Source organism: Lissotriton helveticus, chromosome 1_1 (genome assembly GCF_964261635.1).
Source record: "Lissotriton helveticus chromosome 1_1, aLisHel1.1, whole genome shotgun sequence".
Classification (NCBI taxonomy): Eukaryota; Metazoa; Chordata; class Amphibia; order Caudata; family Salamandridae; genus Lissotriton; species Lissotriton helveticus.
The window spans coordinates 1,866,449,143-1,866,469,739 of record NC_136057.1 but is presented as its reverse complement, the minus strand read 5'-3'; the positions used below and the strand labels follow the sequence as shown (position 1 = coordinate 1,866,469,739).

General features: G+C 46.1%; 1 protein-coding gene across 2 annotated transcripts in view; it reads right to left on the bottom strand.

Moving 5' to 3' along the window:
• The window catches only part of ZBTB37 (zinc finger and BTB domain containing 37), a 119,716-nt gene that overhangs the window by 82,672 nt on the left and 16,447 nt on the right, over positions 1-20,597 (bottom strand). For both annotated transcript variants that reach the window (XM_078641834.1, XM_078641844.1), the window contains exon 2: positions 14,509-15,440. In XM_078641834.1, coding sequence (XP_078497960.1) covers positions 14,509-15,413 — 905 coding nt within the window. In that variant the 5' untranslated portion in view covers positions 15,414-15,440. The remainder of the gene's footprint in view (positions 1-14,508; positions 15,441-20,597) is intronic.

The window sequence follows — 20,597 nt, the reverse complement described above, 5'->3', positions numbered from 1 at the left end:
GAGGACGCGTCAGACTGGAGTCAAGTTGCATCTCCAAATAGGTACCAAGTGCTTGCCACGCTCCCCACAGAAGAATGTATTGGTAAGGATCAGCTTCTGGTAGAGGTGAGACAGCGAAAGGCTACGCCAGCAACTCCGGAGCACATTCCAGTGCAAGTGGAGAGGGAGGGCTCAGCTTTAGCTATGCTTTTAAGGGCTCTGACTGTTGAGATTAAAAGTAGGTTTAAGACTTCGGAAGGAAGCCAGTAGGAAATAAGGCAGGCGTGTGGCACTCTAGAGAAAAAGATAGATGACCTCAGCAATAGAACAATTATGTTAGAGGGCGAAGTTAAAGAGCTCAGAGAGAAGGTAGTCACAAATTCAGCCGAAATCGTAAAATTCAAATCTGCAGAGAAGGAGTACATCGACAGAGTCGAGAAGTTGGAGGACTTGCAGAGAAGGAATAATATAAAGATTTTGAAGGTGCCTGAAGGTAGGGAGGGCGAAGATATCAAAACCCATGTAGTGCGACTGATCCAAAAAGAGTTACAGATAGAAGAATCCGGAGAGGAAATAGGGAGAGATATACAACACGTGCATAGAGACCCATACAGGCTAAATGCAAATAGGACAAAGCTCAGAAAGATTTTGCTCAACTTTTGAACTTTCACCTTAAAGGAGAAGATATTATCAAAAGCCTTCAGTTTGAAAAAGATAGAGGTTGAGTGGGCTAAATATGAGTTTAGTTTGGACGTTTCAAATGCTACCTCAAATAGGCAATGGGATTTAGGAAAAAGGATGGATCAACTTAAAAGTTTAGATGCAGTGGTTCAGCTCAGATTCCCGGCCTTTTTAAAGGTGATGCATGATAATAAAATGCACATTTTTCACTCCTGCAAAAAGGTAGATGTATTCATTAAAGACCTTCAAGCAGGTGGTCTTTAATCTCAACTTACTCGGCTTAGTGCACTGAAATCAATGGGAGTGAAGGTTAAGAAAAAATAAAGACAAGGGAAGAGGAAGGGAGGGAGGGAGGGAAAAGGAAAAAAATATATTAAAAAATATACATACATAAAAACAACAATAATAAATTTTAAAAAACACATAAATAAAAGATTTTTCCTTCTTCCTATCTATGTTTTCCCATAGTTGATAGCTCTAAACATGGTTATAAGCTTACTCAGATGTTAAACATCTTAAAGCATAGTTCGCTCTGAGGGCATACCCATATGGGTTTCGGCCATGTAGAGGTAGGGAGGGGGTTTTACATGGGAGGGGGGGGGGGGTGCAGTGGGGAAAAAAGGAAAAAAATATTTTCTCCGAAGTCTCTTATAATTTTTCAGAAGTTAGTTATCTATTTAGTTGGTACCAATGATGGGTGAGAGGAAGGAGAGAACTATTAAAATTCTGTGATGGAATTTAAATGGCCTTAGGGTAAGTGGAAGGAGGGTGAAAATACTACAGTATCTTAAAGACTGCCCAGCAAAAATTATAATAATTCAGGAGACTCATCTAACGGAGAAAGAGGCAACGGAACTGTTTAGGTCAAAGAAATGGATTGCCCACGTGGCATGCACAGCCCTAATCAGCCGTAACAAAAGGGGAAGCATCTTAATTAAACAAGGGCTATAAGTGAACCTAGACTCCTTTATATCAGACAAAGCAGGAAGATGGATAGTAGCTAAAGTGAACATTTTAACCCGCCCCTACACTCTAGCAGGCTACTACGGTCCAAATCAGGACGAAGTGAAACCTTTATGCGAATTGATGGCCGAACTTTTACACTCTTCCGACACAATTATTTTAGCCGGAGACTTTATGTGGTGCTAAACTACGCTTTAGAGAAGTCTTCACACAGCAGAGCACTGGTTAATCCTAAAATGTCTGGATTAATAAAAAAATGATGGAACAACTAGGTCTGCATGATGTATGGCTGCAAAAAGCAGGGTCACAAAAAGGTTTCACCTTTTTCAATAAAAAATATCGACATCAGTCTAGGATAGATTACTTCCTCATAGATTGCAAAATAAAAGATGATGTACAGCAGATTGACCATGTAGGAATTCATCTGTCCGACCACTCGGCAGTGATGCTTTAACTAAAGATCAGTAAGGCGGGCACACAATCAAGATGGACTCTCGATCGCACGATATTGCAGGACGAGGGAGTTATTGAGTTACTAAATAGAGAGACAGAAGCTTTTTTCAAGCACAATTGGGGATCCACAGCTTCTGGAGTGACCTGGGACGCTTACAAGGCCTCTTGAAGGGGTAGACTATGGGCGTTGGCTGCGGAGAAGAGGAGAAGTTATTGCAAAAACAGAATGGAGAGGTCTGTATAAAACAGTGGGGAAAATCGAAGGACATCCTATTTGGTACAAATGACTCCTAGAAGAACCGAGAGGTACCACATTAACAACCTAAAGAAATGGATAGGACCCCCTCCAAGGTCCACCAACCTAGTCTAAACCCCTCCCACAAATAGTCCTCCTACTATAGAACAGTTGGTCATCAACGAGACCTTAACATCGGAAGAGGCATCCCAAATACAGGACAGTTAACATCCTTTTTCTGCCATCTTCTCAGACCTCCCTGGTAGAACCTCCCTGGTGGAACACATGATAGTCACCAACCAAGGTGGTAAAGCAATGACCTTACTGAATACCCGATGCCAGAAGGAAGGCTATTGATGACAAGATAGAAGACATGTTGGCAATGGATGTCATATGCCCCTCACAGAGCAATTAGTTGTCTCCCATAGTCATAGTACCGAAATCGGATGCCTCAATACGATTTTGTATTGACTTCAGAGCTGTCAACTCCATTTCCAAATTAGACTTTTATACACTTCCCTGAATAGACGAACCGATTGAGTGATTAGGAGAGGCATAATATATATCTACCATAGACCTAACCAAAAGTTACTGGCAGGCACCGCTAAAGAAGGAAGATCAAGAAAAAAACGCCTTTGTCACACCCAATAGTCTCTATGAGTTTACAGTACTCCTCTTTGAATTATACGGAGCCCCTGCTACGTTTCAGAGGCTCATGAACAAAATCCTTCAGGAACACCAGAAGTATACCTCTGCATATCCAGACCCCTCTTAGAAGCAGCATCTCGCACATTGTCGACAAGTGCTCCAAGCATTAGAAACCGCGGGACTTCACATTAATGCCAAGAAATCCCAAATGGCCTTCCAAAAGGTGAGAAACCTGGGATATCTCCTGGGGAAGGGAGTCATAGAACACCAGAAGGATAAAATCAAAGCCATTGTGAAGACTCCCTTTCCTACCACTAAGCCAGAAGTCAGGGCATTCTTGGGGCTACTATCATAGATTTATACAAGCTTATTCAGACATTACAACTCCCATAACCGACCATCTAAAAAAAGAGGTGAAGAACAGAGATCTGACAAAACCCCCTCCGGAAGCCAGAAGGGCATTCTTTGAGTTAAATAGAGCAATAACATCCAGCTCCATATTGGCATCTTCAAATTTCAACAAAACTTTCATCAGATTTGGGACTGGGAGCAGTTCTTTCCCAACTCTCTGACTATGGCGTTGGGTTCCCCATTTTGTTTATTAGTTGGAAACTCTTTCCTCTGGAACGTTATACCACATTATACAGAAGGAGTGTCTGGCAATCAAATGGGCCGTTGAAAAACTCTGCTATTACTTGGGGGGGTCCTCCTTTACGCGCTTTACAGATCTTGCGCCCTTGCTATAGATGAGTCAGAATAAGGGGAATAATCCCCGGGTCCTCCGTTGGTTCCTCTCCCATCAGCCCTTCCTTTTTTAGGTCCGCCATCGGAAAGGCTCTGCAAATGGTAATGCTGACTTTCTGTCCCGTATACCCTTTTTCCCTGATCGGGAAAAGTCTGTTGAAGAGGTGTGTCACGAGGTCCCTAATCTCCCTGTGAATGATGGCCCGAGGATGTGGAGCCCGACCTCCTCCCGGTTCATGCTGTGCCTTTTCTTATGTTGCACACTACTTCTGCCACACACAGGAAGAGCTACGGCGGTTCCTTTAAGGGTGAGGGTTTCCTGGATTTGCCTTCAGCCCGCAAAGATGACGCCCACAAAGATGGCCCCCGCATTCCTGCCAATAGGAGCCGATGAAGAAGGGACTGGATATTCAAATCCTGGAGGTTCCTAAGGACTAGGAAGACTGCGAGTATCGGAGGAGATGCCACCAATTTGCTGCAAAGTATTCTCCCGCCCATTTATTCAAGTGATCTACAAACCTAACATCTGCCAGCAATCTCCTTTCAAATGTCCAGGAAGATTTTGACCTCTCCACTCTTCCCAGATCATATATGAGCAACAGCGGGTTGTGATCTGAGATCGCTCTTGGGAGTTTAATAATCTCTACCTTCTCTATTTCTGAAGAAGAGATGAAGAGGTAATCTAGTTTCGAATACTTCTGAGCTGGGTTTGAGAAATATGTGTAGCCAGGATTCTGGGGTATTTTAGTTCGCCAAACATCCAAAAGCCCATGTGAGCTGATAAGAGCCTGGACTGATTTAAAAACTCTAGGTTTCCGTCCTGTGTAAAATATTCCATCACCCCAATCTGAAGAAATATTCAAATCTCCTGTTACAACTAAGGGGGTAGGCCAGCTAGCCAGCTCTACCTCTAAATAATCAAAGATGTTGGGCTCATCATCATTCGAGCCGTAGATAACACAAATGGTAAAACCAAGATCCATTTCGGCGATTACCCATCTACCATTACTGTCAGTTCTCACTTTCTTGGCCTTACCCAGGGCGCTTCTTGCTAATATGGCCACTCCCCTAACTGTTGAGGATTGAGTGGAGCATGCCACCAGGTCGAATCCTTTTAAAAATAATAGATTTCTCTTAGCCCAGGGGAGATGGGTTTCCTGAAGACAGAGAAAGTCTATTCTGTTATGCTTCACCACATATTCTAATCTTTGCCTTTTCTGCCAATCATTTAGACCGCCCACATTCATTGTACAAATTCTAATGTTCAACATCTAATTGAACATAATCTTCTACATCAAGAAACTGATCAAGTATTTTTTTTACATTCATTTGCTCTTTTTGTACTTTTTTTGATATTGCACTCTTCCCTCCTTTCCTTTTTTTCCACCCCAGCTCCCACCCCATCCCCGCCATCCCTCCCCCCACCCAACCACCCACCCCTGCAACCAGCCCGGCCCCTACCCCTGCCCTGCCACCCCCCAACCACCCTACTCTGTGAGGCGCTCAGACCCGGTCTGAGCGTGTGATGGACTACGGTGCGTGCGGGGAGAGCTACCATTTCATTACACCGAAAAATTAGCAAACATTTGGAGCTCGAAAAAATTATAAGTCTACAAAAAGGCAAACAATAAATTCAGCAACAACAACCATAAGCCAGCAGCCCATTCCAACGCTTATTAGTACGGCAGTCGTCCTAACAGATATTAGTCATTTTATCTTCCTATGGAGTCCAAATAATCCTTTGCTTTGATCTCGGATGAGAAAAACAATGTCCTCCCTTCATTAATAATCTTCAGCTGCGCAGGATTTATTAGAAATGCCTGCATCTTTTTGTCCTGAAATTGTTTAATCATGCTTAAGCGCCAGCGTCTTTCTACCGTCGTGTGGCAGAAATCTGGCCGCACGAAGAATGAAAACCCCTCACAAACTCGTTTGGCATTAGGTCTTGCTAAATCAAAAATAGCCTGTCGCAGAATAAAATTTCCTAGAAAGATCAAAATCGCCCTGGGTTTGTCCCCTTCTTTCATACTCTTTCTGACCTTGAAGGGGGTACGATGGACTCTCTGCAGCTCTTTAGACCAGTTCCAGCTCTTTAGTTCGGGGAAGGCCTGTTCGAAAAGTTTAATCATAAATGACCTGATGTCGGACCCTTCTGACCCCTCCGGGATTCCCAGAACTCTCAGGTTGTTTCTACGTAGCCTATTCTCCATCTCCTCGAGCTTCCATTGAATGTGTACAACCCGAGAGCTTTGCGCATTAACCTTGGCCACAGCCACCTCCACCTCAGCTTCAGTTGAGACAATCCTGTCTTCCAAATTTGATACTCTGTCCCCGGTATTAATGCAGGCCTTAGACAGCTTCCTAACCACGCCCCTCATTTTCCTCATAGCTGCTTGTGATTTGCGATTCTCTTGGCGTGTCTATTCTCTATGGGCTATGATCTCTTGATGGATTGTTTCTAATAATGACATTTGTGCTCTCTCAATGCCCGGGCTGTCCTGTACAGACAGAGGCGGAGTGACCTCAGCTCAGCTCACATCGGGGGTCTCTCGAGTCCTTCGCTGCAGCTACTGATGTTTTCAATGCGGTTGCAGGATGATCCGTCTCAGGCTCACTCTCAGAGTCCTCCAGGGAGCTTCCCCCTCCTCCTCCTCCTCAGACCATTTCAGGCCGTCAGAGGCTGAGAAGAAGGCTTCGCTTTGAGCCGCTTCCCCTGCACCGGCTCCCTCTACCTCGGTGGGCTCACCCAGACTCAGCTGCACAGGCTCCTTTCCACCAGCCTCAATACCGTCTATGTGACTGAGCTTGTGCCTGCGCCTGATTTAGGGGGTCAGATGTTACCCCTAGAGTTACTGCTTGAACTTCGGTGAGGGCGCTGACCCCCCCTCCTTTCTCTGGCCCCTCGAGCACCCCCACTTTGCCCTGCGTCGACGCCTCGACTTCGATATGGGTAGCATCGGTTTCCAAATTAGCATTATTAGCATTAATAGCAGCTTTTTTTGCATCATTTCCCAAATTGGCCGTCTCGCTGCACACAACCTGGGGTACCTGAAGTGCCGCAGTCTCAGTCACAACCAAAGTCCGTTCTGCCAATTCAGGCGTACCCCCGGCTGCCTCCTTCCCCTTACCGGCTTTTGCGAGCATCTCCGCAATTGAGACTGTGGCCTGCCGGGTCCGGGTCATAGGCTGTGCTTCTCCTTGGGGTTCTCCGGCGTTTGCACAGCTGTCATCTTTACAGCGCCATCCTCACAGAGATTTTTCTTCTTTGATGCCGCTTTAGAGTTTTGATTTATTTTTGGGGCCATTATCAGGCTGGGCGCTCCGCCTCCCCTCTGCCGCCTGCACAAGCTTCCAAACGGCTTCAACTTCGGGCGTTCTAGTCTCCTCTCCCGGCTTTCCCGCAGCAACAGCGGTCTCTGTAGATGACTCCGCCCTCCCCTGAAGCCGCGGCGTTTCGAGCCGGGAGAGAGAGCAGTCAGTGCAGCCACCAGCCCCTGCAATACACGAGCCGCCGATCCGCGGCAGGACAAAGCTGCTAGCATGCCCCCGGGGGTCCCCAACTGTTTCTCTGCCTCCAGATCCTGCAAAGTGAGGTGAGCAGCAGGTCGGCGTTTTTCGACGTTTTTTGGTTGCCGCTACACGTCCGTTTTCGCTCCTTCAGTCGGGAGCCTCACCGCAGCTCCGCTTCAGCCACTACTGAGCGGCTGCCATCTTGCCCCCTCCGGAGGAGATGCCACCAGTCGCGTGGCATGAAACAGACATCCCAGCTGAAACCTGGTATAGAATCCGGAAAGACGACTCCAGTCAGAGGGACGCTAGGAGTAGCAGGCCCGGCTCAGTCCAAGAGGAGACTACGGTGGAAGCCACAGCAGTGGGTGAGAAAACGGGACCAGACTCAAGACCCCACACAGAAGCCAGCCATGTTCCAGGAGGAGCGTGGCTAAGACAGGTAAGGGACCGCTTAAAGGATTTAAGGTGGAGGTGGGCTTATAAAGCGACGTAAAACCTAACTAGAGGGGGAGGAGAAGGAAAAGAGTTATGAGCTCGGACGGAAAAACACCCTGGCACTGGTGAAGGATTACTAAGGTGTAAACCCCTCCCATCACTAACCACCCAGCGACCCCAAGACCAACGAAGAGGCCATTCACCCAGGTATCTTTTTCCTGAGGTACTCCCGCCACGTGGAAGATTTCAGAGGTCGACCCGCGACGCCAGTCAAAAGGAGCAAAGATAGACGAGACTCTGTATATATGCACTGTTAAGAGTCACTATGAAATAAAAGAGTGAACAAACCCAGACACGCCTTGTTATGTAAGTCAATTCCCAACAAAGGCAAAGATCTTTTAGAATCTTTGTGATTTTAGATAACAGATTCCACAGTCCACCACTCCACTTAGAAAAGTTTTCCACCTCCAGTGCAGTTAACCATCTGCCACGTTTATGGGCAGATCAATAACTTTGCCACAGTCAGATAAAGACACATTGAAGGTTGTGGTCAAGGAAGTGACATTTACAGACAATTGCTGTTAAGAGAGGAACACAAACAACTGTAAAGAGTATATTATTTTGGTAATTCAAATAACTTTTAAGGCATGTCTACTATTACATCAAAAAATCTCCTCCATCTCATGTTCATTAAACCTAGGTGGATTGCGCACGTTTGTCGTTCTAAAAACTGGGCCTTGGTACTAAACCAATTGGGAAGCACTGATGTAAACAATTACTTTACTACAAATTAATGGCATCCAGCTTTAAAGCTAACTGCTACCAACTGTGTAGCTTTTGCACACTCATGAGGAATGCAGACAACTCCATGATTGTATTAAAATGATAAAAATTATCATCCTATGTAAATTTCTTTATTTGTTTCACATACAACCACTTTATGTCCCTAATTGCTTTTTTAGCGAATTAAACAAGGCATTTTTTTGGGGTGACAAGCAGCCACATAAGACATTTGTTTGCGGTAGCTTGCTTTGTTAAGAGAAGTGCTGCCCTTCTCAGCAGACAGCTTCACTATTGAGATGCCTTAGTGAAAAGACTGATTACGTTCACAACCCCCCTTGAACTCCATCTATTTTTGGCATCTCTTAGGCACCTAGCCGTCGCCAAATGCTATTTAATTGAGATATCTTACTTTTTATATTGAAATTTAATTTACACTAATCGCTTTTCTCATTTCTATGCTGCAATTACAAGATATTTTAAGCTATCTCCAGTTCAAACTAGCGACATACACAGGGAAAACCTCCAACATGCAGGGGTGTTCAATTCCTATATCCAGACGCCCAGGACATATTGCTTGGGGACAAAGACAACAAGTTTTCATACTTATTTTGTCCTTGGGTCAAGTAGGCCCTCCCTACTGCAGCACTAACACTCTGACTGCCAGCTTCGTGTTCCCTTGGTATTCGTGCTTCAAGTCTCCACATCCAGTCCATACTGGCCTCCTAACCGCTGCTCATCTCGTGTCCATCCTTTCCAAAGAATACCAAGGAAACACGAAGCCACACATGGCCTTAGAGTATGCTGCACCCGGACATACTAAATTGGAGGATGAATAGAGTATAGCGACTCAAATCGTGAATCTAGAGCCCTCATGATGTCCTTTTGGACGAAACGCGTTGGCTGGGCTAAGTTGACAACTTTTGATGAATAACATTGATTGAATAAAACAATTGGATTGAAATGAAACGCAAGACTCCCAAGTAATTATTTGGATGGAATGAGTTTTGGAATGAAAACGACTATTCTTGGAATCTCTGAAAGAAAAAGTTTTGACCAATTTAGCCATGCTCCTTTTTTTTCCTCTAAAGTTGGACTTTCTTTTGACGTGGACCTGGGGCAAGGGGACCACAGAAAGTAGAGAGTGTAGGTGTGCTAACATAATTTGTCTTGCCAATACATCAGTGCACCCTTGCTTTGAGCCCTCACTGCCAGTGTGTGTATCTTTGGATTCTTAATTATTATGGTAAGCACTCTAGGCAAATGTAAGCGCGGACTGCACTACTGACATTGGTTCCAGTATAAAAATATGTGCACACGTTTGCAAAGATTAACTAAATGAGGCAACACATAATGCTCTCAGAATTAGATGCAAACATTTGCAGAAGCTTGAAAGCAAGATGGCTGGTTCTTTGCTTTCACAATTAAATGTTCACAACAAAAATGTAACTAGGAATAAAATGTTTTGCTAAACTACTGCAACATTTTTGGAATACTTTTTTTGAAGCATCATATAGTAAAATGTGCTGATACATGCTAGTATTTCCAAAAATATTTCCAAAAATATTCAGAACGGAAAATCAGTACAACCAGTTTCAACAAGATTATGGGAAACATGAAAATAAACCAGCATTGGCAAATACATTAGGTCTGACATTTCTGGCCAGCCTTTTAGTTTTTGTCAATATATGTCGTCTTTTGCCTTGGTTACAATAAAACTATAACGGTGCTGGAGCTGCCTGGTACTCACCCTTGTAACAAACATTGGCAAAAATATGTTTTGGTCCTAAAATGCACCCATTGCCACAGTAGTCCCCGATATTGAAAAAAAAACTACTTTGTGTGTCAATATCGTCCTTGTGAAAGAGCAGAATGTTTCACTCGCAGTGAAGCTAGCCGCTAGAGAGAGAATATTAATTTTTAAAAAAATGTCTTCTTTGATGCCAAACCTAATTAGGGGCCCAAGTCTTAAAGAAAGTCACAAAACTGCCCCATGGTATAAGTCCTTGCATTAGTGCAGATGTACGGATTTTATGAATTTACAGAAATAGACCAGGAAATGGTCCTCATAGAAAATATCTGTGAGCTACATTTTAGCCCAAGCAAATATGCATGTGTAGATTTGCTAATGCGAAAATCTGATGAACGCTTACAAATTCACTATTCCTCCAACTTCTTTTTTTCACAACCCTGGAATATGTTCCACTTCTGCCCTGATCAGGAATACATTTCCAAACTTTCTCAGTATGAGAAATGAGTAGAGGAGAGCTGGTGAAAACCCCTAAAACATGCAAGTTAGTAGGTTTGCACAGACTCAATAGGGCATTCCAACCCTAAAACCATTGCTAACCGCTACCTCCCCAATATGTAAATCTGCGGGAAGGTAGCTAAATCAGTGATTTGCTGGTATTCAAACATCAGGGCTGGCATAATTAGAGAGGTTATCAGAGCTCTTTAATGAGATTGCTGCCATACTTTTTCACCATACTACCTGGCACCAAACGGGCAAGTAGGTTTGTTTAGAGGACAAGTCCATTTATGAAGCCAGATATCCTTCGGGGTCAAGTTTGCGCTATATAAAATTTCATAAATAAATAAAATAAACCTGTCCCATGGGCACGTAGATATTGTATTAAATTCCAAACCCCTGAACTTTCCAGAAATTTTCATTGGCTCATTTTGTAATCCTTGGGGCACGGTTTAATCACAGCGTGCAGATGGTTATTTTTTAACTGATCACAACTTTCAGGCATCTGAAGTAGTGAAGCAAGAGTTGTCAATCTCAAACGTTCAACCTTCTTCACATTTCTACAGATTTCATACAATTTCACAAAACACCCTCTGATCCTCTGATCCACTGATCCAGGATATCTTGCATTAATTCTCAGTTGTTAATTGAATTCATGAAGGATACATCACCAATTTTAACAGGTTGTTTTAAGTGCTTAATTAATTAGAAGGTAGATGACAGGTTAAAACAGGGGAAAAAATTGACGTGCACCACTTCCTGATGCTTGTGCATCCTACACCCCAACAATACTGCACATGTTTTACTTTTATGTCACACCTACTTGAGGAGTAAAGTGGGATAGATCGGAATGCTCAGAATGAACCAGGTGGGCAACACTGTTGGCAGAGAGCAAGGAACCCTTCTCTACAGGAATAGTGGTCAGCCATTTATGACAAATCTGGTTAACTGACTTTTACACTGTATGCGGACATGACTGCTAGAAAGCTGATAACCAGAGAGGAAAAACTAAGAAGCATTCACTTTCAGGATAAGGGGGATTTTATTGAAGGTCAATTATTAGACCACCCAGTGGCAACTGAGAGGGCAGCCTACAGTCAGGATATATGCTGAATCAGATTCTTAATAATTTTATTTAAGGTTTCTCAACCCTATTAATATTATATAACTATCATTTTATAATCAGAGTATATACTATACTTAATTTGTACAGTATAATTGTTATATGAAATAAATGTTGTGTTTTGATGAACAAATGAACCTTCAGAAAAAAATGAGAGAGAATAAGCTTCACACATTATTCAGTTTTCGGAGGTGTCACATTCTACGTTTTCTCAAGGTTGGGCACAGTTTGAAATTTCTCATTCTTGCCCTGGAGAAATACTGTTGCACAAAATTGGAATCATTTTATTCTCTAATGTACCTAACTAACATTATGCGCCCAACATTAAATTAAAGAGACCGATACTTAAAGCAACAGGCAGTACATGGTGCGTTAATTTCACCACTTTTAAGCAGTAACGAGAATCAATTTCTATAAAATCACATAACGACTAAAAACTACCATGATTGGTTCTTTTTAATGAAACATTTCTGGGAAATTTGTATATACTGATAAAGGGGTTTTATTTTCTAATATGTCATATAAGAGTGTTCCCATTTTGTTTTCACTGCAGATGTTTTTCCCTGATGAAGGGCACTAAATTGCCCGAAATGCATTGGGATTGATGTATTCTGGTTTGAACATGGAATGTGATATGAAACCTACATGTTGATGTGAATAAACATCACAACTTGTACGAATTGGCCTAAGTGGCGGACTATTATATTTTTTGGTTAAACTTTTACCCAATTTTATTTGGACCCTGAGGTTGTGCATTGGGGGACATCTCCTGAGGGGATTACACTTTTGGGACTAGAAAGTGAATCCCCAGTAGCACACCACACTGTTAATAACATTGATAGTTTGATAGTATCTGGTTGTGCGTGTCCTACCATCCTTTGTTAAACATCCATCAGGCACATGAGCGAGTCTACACAAACCGCATTGTGATGAAATGTGTGAGGAAAGGGAAGAGGAAGGTTACAGTAGATAGGTGGTGAATCATGAGAATGTAAAAAGTGGGATTTGGAGTTACTGTCACAGACATAGGTTGTACAGGGAGGTGCTGCTAACATCAAGTCAATAGAAATCCTGAAAGAAATACACAGCATGGAGTTATAATTATTCTTTCTAAATTACAATTTTGGACTTCCTTCTTGCACTGTCAAACTTGCCAACAATAACTTGTGATCATGTCACATTTTAGTAAAGGGAGCAAGGGCTTTTCTTATTTCTGCTTTAGTACTTCCTACCTTGGAACATCGATAGTCTCTTGGTTTTCAGGAAACTGAATAGCCCTCTGTTATTTCAGTAGTAAATATGAAAGGATTCGATTTACAGGGGCATAGAGTTACCCTCCTTCCATCTCCGGACCCCTGATAGGACACGTTCCCCTGATATTATTGGACACTGAACAACCCGGACGACAATATAAAATCATTTGTGTGTTCATCCAATTAGACTTGTGGGATTTGAGACCAACCGCGCAATGTTTTCGCTGTTTTACCTGCAGGCTATGCAGGGGTTACAATTTTGTGTTTGTAATGATATTTCTGATATATATTGTCTTCAAAATGTATACATAGGGCCATGGCCCAGTATGTACCATGAAAACTTAATAAAAATATATTGTTATAAAAAAAGATGAAAGGATTACATTATTTTGAGTTACATATAGCACATCCAAACAAATAATAAACTTATGGCTTCCTCTTAACCATTCACTGCTCACTCACACTGCTTATATCCAATCATGTGAAAATCGTACATTATCTATCCTCTTATCCTATCACACTAAACATCACTATGTCTACCGTAGGATGCGCCGTCACACATTATTTCGATAAAAACACAGAATATACACCTACACAAGCTTATCATTAGGGGTGGGCGGAACTTGCAGAGCTACCTAAAAACCCAGCGAGATTCAGCTGAGTTCTGCGTGCGGCAGAATTGGGTCCGTCGCGCTGCTCACAATAATTTTTTGCTCCAGGAGCTTGTCCCGTGTTGTACAATTAACGCAAATGGCACCACGTGGCGAGCAAGAGGGTGGTGCTTCTTTCCAACGCTCAACTTGACTTTCTATTCGAGCTGCAGCTTTCTCAACGCAAGCAGTAGCAACCTTCAGTGGCAGGCCACGGTGAGAAATCTTGCCAGGAGGCGGATAAGCGCGCAGTTTTCCCGCTCGCGCTCACCAACTTAACGTCGGCGAGACATGCACGAGAAGAAACTCTGCCACGCTGCAGTTGTCGGAGTTTTTCCAGAATTCTGTGCTCTAAGCGGAGCTGGCAAAACTCCGCCTGAGGAGCAGAGTTTACCGCCCACCCCTACTTATCATCCAATCAAAGGACAATCTCACATGGTTTTTATCCTATATCAAAATGGCAGAATGTACACGCTTTTTTTTATCTACTCACAAGAAGCAGAGCTGCTCATTTGCTAATTTATTCAGAGAAGATGACTCACTCACACGTAGTCCTATTAAGGACTGGGTCCCATTGTACACTTGTCCAATTAATAAAAGTCTAATAGCGTCATGATTTTTTCCAATCAAAATACTACATTACTATGTTATCAAGCTACATGAAACTCGATCGTACAACCAGCGGTGGACTGCTTTTAGTAAGTTGTATAATGAACGCAGACGTATAGTTCCTCTTTTAAAATGAAAGAACACAGTTGCAAACGGAAGTCAATATTGTGTGTGGATAAAAACTAATGCACACTCACCTGTCCATTTCACTGCTAGTTGGCCGGGCTACCTTGATTCCAGATGACCCCAGTCCATAGCTCTCCTGACTCCCAGATCCATGGCCCGTGGTATCAATCACCATAGCCGTCACCTCCTCAGCACTGCTCCCATCTTCTCCAGATGGTTGGTTTTCCACTCCAAGCCACTCCTCCATGTTCTCACTCTTGATTCTCATCCCATCAACTACTTGCACATCGTCCTCACTCCGCCCACTGCGATCAGCTGCCCCCGTCTCAACATACCACTGTCCTACCCGGTTAATGCGCAATATTGGCTCACGACTTTCTGCGTCCGAACTCTGTTCAATTATTTGAGGGCTGGTGGACTCCTCAGGGGGGCTCAGCTCCCGGAGGTCCAGCACTGTGCTGACCTGACCATGCCGGCTGCCACGTGGGGTGCTGTGACGTGGGCTCAAGCTCTGGCTCACTCTGTGAGAATCAGGCAGTCGCTCTGCAGGTTTTGGGTGACTAAGTTCTTGCTCTGTGTCCTCAGTGCTGATTTTGAAGTGGATGCCCTCCAGAATCTGCGTGCATTTGTCAATGACATGCTGCATCTGCAGGAAACTGGCAGCAGTCAGATAACTGATAATGTCCGCCAGCTGCAGGCAGATCCGGCCCGTGTAACAGAAGGAGAGGAGACGTTCAAACACGGTGGGGTTCTTGATGACAGAGAGGGAGACAGCACTCATCTCGTTTAATGACATGTGGTCACGGAAGTAGGGCGAGCTGGCCGCTAGCACCACCTTGTGTGCACGGAACGATTGCCCCTGCACATTCACCACAATGTCACACAGACGTCCCTGCATGCGCAGTTGATTTAAGTGGCTCAGAACCGAATTGCTGTATTCGGGAATCTCCAGCTGAATGTTCCCACTCTTCTCCATGGCGACGCCAGTTTCAGGCTCAGAACCCTAAGGGAATATGAGCAAAAGAGAAACACTTTTAAGCAAACGTCATCCAGCTACTCGGGAACAACAGCTAAAAACTTCTTGTAGGATGCAGTTCCAACGGGCTGTAAAACACAATGATAATAGGGTTAGAGTGAATTTATTTCAATGGCTCAAAGCTAGGCAAGGTGCTTGATGGCTTTTAATAGCAACGCCTCGCTTCGCAGCCTCTGACAGACCGCCAAGGCGCTCACCTGAGACTTGGCAACTTGTCATTTCGGATTCTCATTCTGCCCTATTCTCATGGAGAACTGGCATACATCTGTACTTTGAGATAATAGTTCCACATGTAAAAAAAACACACCTCTCCGCAAAGACCTGAATCAAGTTGGGTGGAAAACAAACTGAAAACCAAGGACCAAATGATATGACAACTCAGTATTGGTTTGGTTAAAATAACTGTGCATTTCTAAAAGTTCACGTATCAACTTGCCTTTTGCACCCTGCTGCACCCTTTCACACATCAGTTCCAAACATTCAACAGCTTGGGCCAGGTTTCCCTTCACCACACTGCCTAGAGAAGCTCGTTCTGCCATGGCGTTTAAATCCTCCATCATGAATTTGTCATCTTTTGTCTGGAAAGCAAAAGCATCTCACTTATCAAACTCCTACCTTGCGTCTCTGAAAACCACTTGTCACAAACTGTGGTAATGTAAGCCTTTGGCTTAGAATGTCCAGTAGTTAGAATGTGTCATGAAGTCACTGAAGCTCTGCATTCTGATTGTTAGCAGTTGCTCCAGGACCCCTTTCATGAAGAGACCTATCTCCTTGAATAAATCTACAAGACTCACATTTGACTGCCTGAATTCATCTTTATCAGACAAACCTTAACCAATCGCTAGTATCTGCAATAGTCGCCTCATCCTTATTTTACTGCCTGCAAAAAATTCAGCCTATGACAAAAGGGTTCTATTTTGCAGTCACGTCACCTTTAGTAACTAATTCAATAGCAATCCTGGAAAAAGCTTAAATCTTCAATATTCATCTAATGCTTCAAACCGAAGGATGCTCTAAAACAAGCAGCCGGTGCTGTACTCATCTCCTGGCCTGATTACGGGGAAGTCACTTCTCATGGGCATCCTTAGGATCCAGCTCAGCGCTCGAAGCAGACCCACATGCAGCAGCAAAGTTAATATATTGCATCAAGAAACAGGGTACATAATCCCAGTATTAGCTTTCAAGAATTTATTTTAGATATTTGAAGAGCACATGGTTACCCATTAGCGTGTTCTAGCACTGAATGCAGTAACTTAGGTTTCCAGCAATTTTTAAGCGGAAAGTGGGATAACAGATGTGTAGGGCCCATGATATTTATAGCCAATGACATACGCAAAGACTTAGACAGTGTTAGCTAAGTGACAGGGAGCCAAGGAAGTGTGGCGAGATGGCTAGAAATGGTTAATTGTTGAGGAAGGTTCAAGAGTAGGTGGACAGAAATTGCACCTGGTAAATTAAAAACTTTACTTTTCATTTCACTTCGCAGACCCGTACAACAAATGCACATAGTACGAACCACATATTTGGCCATGTGGGAAACTAGTAGAAAGGCCGGGCTTTTGCAAATGCCCCTAATCAACAACCAGCAGATAATGTTTTACTGTCCATGACAACGGAGAAAGCTGCCAAAGAAATACTGATGGCCAAAACCCTAAGGTGCGTGGATGACTGTTTTAAGGAAGGTCAATACATTACTAATGAATAATTTATTGACAGAGAATCTGATTCACTATATCACACTTTCCTATACTACCGACTATATGCATCAGCCAAGTGTTCATTCTCATCCTTCATCTGTTAACAACTCACCTTTGTCCCGTTGCAAAGCACGATTACATCAAACAACTAGAAACACTCAGTGCCCAGGCTATAGTTAATGTTTACTGAGAACTGTGTTGGTGATATGTCCAGTTGCAGAGCAGTTGCACCAAGACATTACCTTCCCAACTGATTATTACACATTGCTCTACTGCTGCAGATAGACGGAATTCCATAAACTAGAGACACATAAATTCCTATATCATTTCCAAGCAAGGAAGCTCAGTAAGACAGATCGAAATATTGCCCCCATGTGTTGCCACTGCTAAGACCTAGTGACTGACTTTATTCATCGAGCTTAGTATTGCCCCAACATACAAGAGTTCTGGAAATCCATCTTTGGGACTCTTAGCAATATAACTACCTGCCAGACAGATATGCCAGACCAACAGTCCAACTTCTGATCAGGCAGAGACATAGAGTGAACCATCATGTCCATCTGGGATGATCTAAAACTCACAGTGGACAAGAATAGAGTAGCTGCCTTGTTGCTTCTGATTTATCAGCTGCATTTGCTACAGTCCACTACCTCATGCTACTACAAAGGCTTCACTATCTCGGAGTCCAAGAAAATACTATAAAATGGATTGCTTCTTATTTTACAGACAGGCACAGTGCTGTTTACCTACCACCTTTCACAACAGATCCTCCGAAACAACACTGTGGTGTCCCTCAGGGGTCTATCACATCCCCCTATTATTAAACATCTAACAAACCCTGATACCAAATCTGATTGAATCAGTCAACTTCACCTATAACAACTGTGCAGATGACACCAAAATCATGTTTAAAATGAATAACCAGATGGCCAAGATGGAGGGCTGAACGGACGCTCTCGTCTCGAGCTCCCGAGACCCCGGAGCCCTTGAGCCGTTCTACACCGCCGATCTCCCCCGGATCAAGTGCGGAGAGACCCGGCGCGGCTGAGGAGGCGGCGGGGCGGTTTGGACCCCCTGGTGGCCCCGTAAATACAGCGCGGCGCCCCGCCTCGGACATCCCTGGGGCCGATGTGAGCTGCGGACTCGGCGAGGGCCCGAGACCGGAAACTGCGACCCGCGAACGCAGCCACAGGCATTCTGGGGCGCTGACGAGAACCGGCGGCCTGACGACGCACCTTTCCCAGGCCGCCGACGTGGCTTGCTGCGGAGGCTCCGAGTGGAGCGAAGATTCCCCTCCGGACTGCGGCGGGGGAGGAGCCGGCGGGGGAGGAGCCGGCGAGAGGCCGCCACGCAACTCCAGGGATTGAACGGCCCGCGAGGCCTACCCATGAGCGGCGCTCCTGCACTTCCTCCAAAGGCCCCCGTGCAGAGGTGGGACTGCCGATAGCAAAGGACGGCGGGGGGGCCCGGCTGCCCCCTCGTGCAGTGCGGGAGCCTGCCTTACCCGGAACCGGAGTACTAGTGCCCGGCCTGCGCAGCGGAGCAGACCTACGTGCCGGCGGCCCAGACTCGCGTCGGGCCCTCGTCCCCCCGGCCCCTCCCGGTGTCGGGACCGCGCGGTGGAGCCGGTCCCCCACCGGACGCATCGCCAAGTGCGAGGGGCGCCCTGGGACCCACCGCACGTTGCCCCAGCAGCCTGAGACGGCGAGCTCGACCAGGAGGGGTCCGGCCCGTGTTGCCCCTCCCTGTGGCGCAGTGTGCCTCTCATAAGCCCTCGTGGTGAGGCGCTTCCGACACCGGCCCGTAGTCCAGCACCGGGCCATACCGACGTGGTCACTCGGCCCTGGACGAATGGGGGAACACTTGCTACTCCTGGACTCTGCTCTTTCCCGCGCAGCTGGGCTGGGCACCTGCTGAGGGGGACCGTGGCGCCCCCTCCGACGCCTTAGAGCCCCGGAGTCCCGCTGACTCGAACTGAACAAGACGCCGAGAGAGGCGAGAAGGCACGACCCCCGATCTCGGTGCCACCGCGCCCAGCGGAATCTTGTGGCTACCCCCCCGCGACGCACCCCCACTCCTATGATGTCGAACAACAGAGGGGGCAAGAAAGGAGAGCGTACCCTACCCGAAATGCTGGGCAAAGGGGCACCGAGACAGGACCGGAGTCAACCAGCCCCGAGCCCCCCCACTAGCTCCCGGGGTGCGGAAGGGGGAGAGCCCCCGGTCACCAGGTCCTTCCTGGAATCGCTGTTCGGCACCCTCAGAGAGGACTTCCAGACGTTGAAGCAGGAGGTGGCCGGGGAGGTCCGGGAGGTGCGGAGAGAGGTCGACGCGCTATGGGAAAGAGTATCCACCGTGGAAGACACTAATCAATCCCGGGACGAGGAGATTGCGCATCTGCAGCAGGAGGTCCTGCGGCTCCAAGAACAGCAGATTGACCTCCAGTCCCACGCCGAGGATCTCGAGAACCGGTCCAGGCACAACAACATCAGAGTTCGCGGTGTTCCATCTGGGGAGGAGGGAGAAGACACTGCAGCCTACCTAGGGGACCTGTTCCGTGTCATTTTAGGCGAGCCCGCGGACTTCCCGGTGAGAATTGACAGGGCGCACAGAGTGGGCCCGCCACGCCGGCCTTCGGCGCCCCCCCCCCGGACATTTTGGCCTATCTAACGGATTTTCCCCTGAAAGAACGAATCTTGCGCAAAGCACGATGGAAGCAACCAGTGAGCTTCCGGAGTCATCAAATAGCCCTGTTTCAGGACTTATCGACGATCACACTGCAGAAACGCAAGTCCTTCAAGATCGCCACGGATTTTCTGCGGGAGCACGACACGCAATACTCATGGGGACACCCCTTCAGGCTCATCTTCTGTTGGAACGGAACATTGCATCAGCTTCCGTCCCTCCAGGACACTTGCGGAGTGCTGGGTCTCACCGTGGCTGACGACGATGTCTCAACGCCTCGACGCCGCCGCGCCTCCAGGGAGGGATGGCAGACGGTCCGACGACGGCGACCTGCGCTCCCGTCTCCGCGACCGGATTCTCCTACGATTAGGGCTGAGATGGACAGCGCCATACGGGAGGCGTCCAGAGATACGTCGTCTGGTGAAGTGGCCTTGACGGCCTGAGCGGACTCCGGGGGGAGATCATAGTAGCTTCATCATCATTGCAGGTGCGAGGGTTCGGGGGGGGGGGGGGGGGAGGGGTGGCTCAGAGAGGGCTTAGGTGGTGGCTGGACGTCCACTCAAATACTTTTCCACGGACTAGTCCGTTAGGGACCAGACTGGGACAATGGAGTTTTTTGAGCAGTTGGGGCTGGGGTTGAGGGGGGAGGGGGGGGTTGCGGGGAGTTGGGAAGTTCAGGGGATGTTTGGAGGGTGGGGATGGGAGGGGTACAGGGTTTCTGCTGGGCTGAATCGTCTTGCTG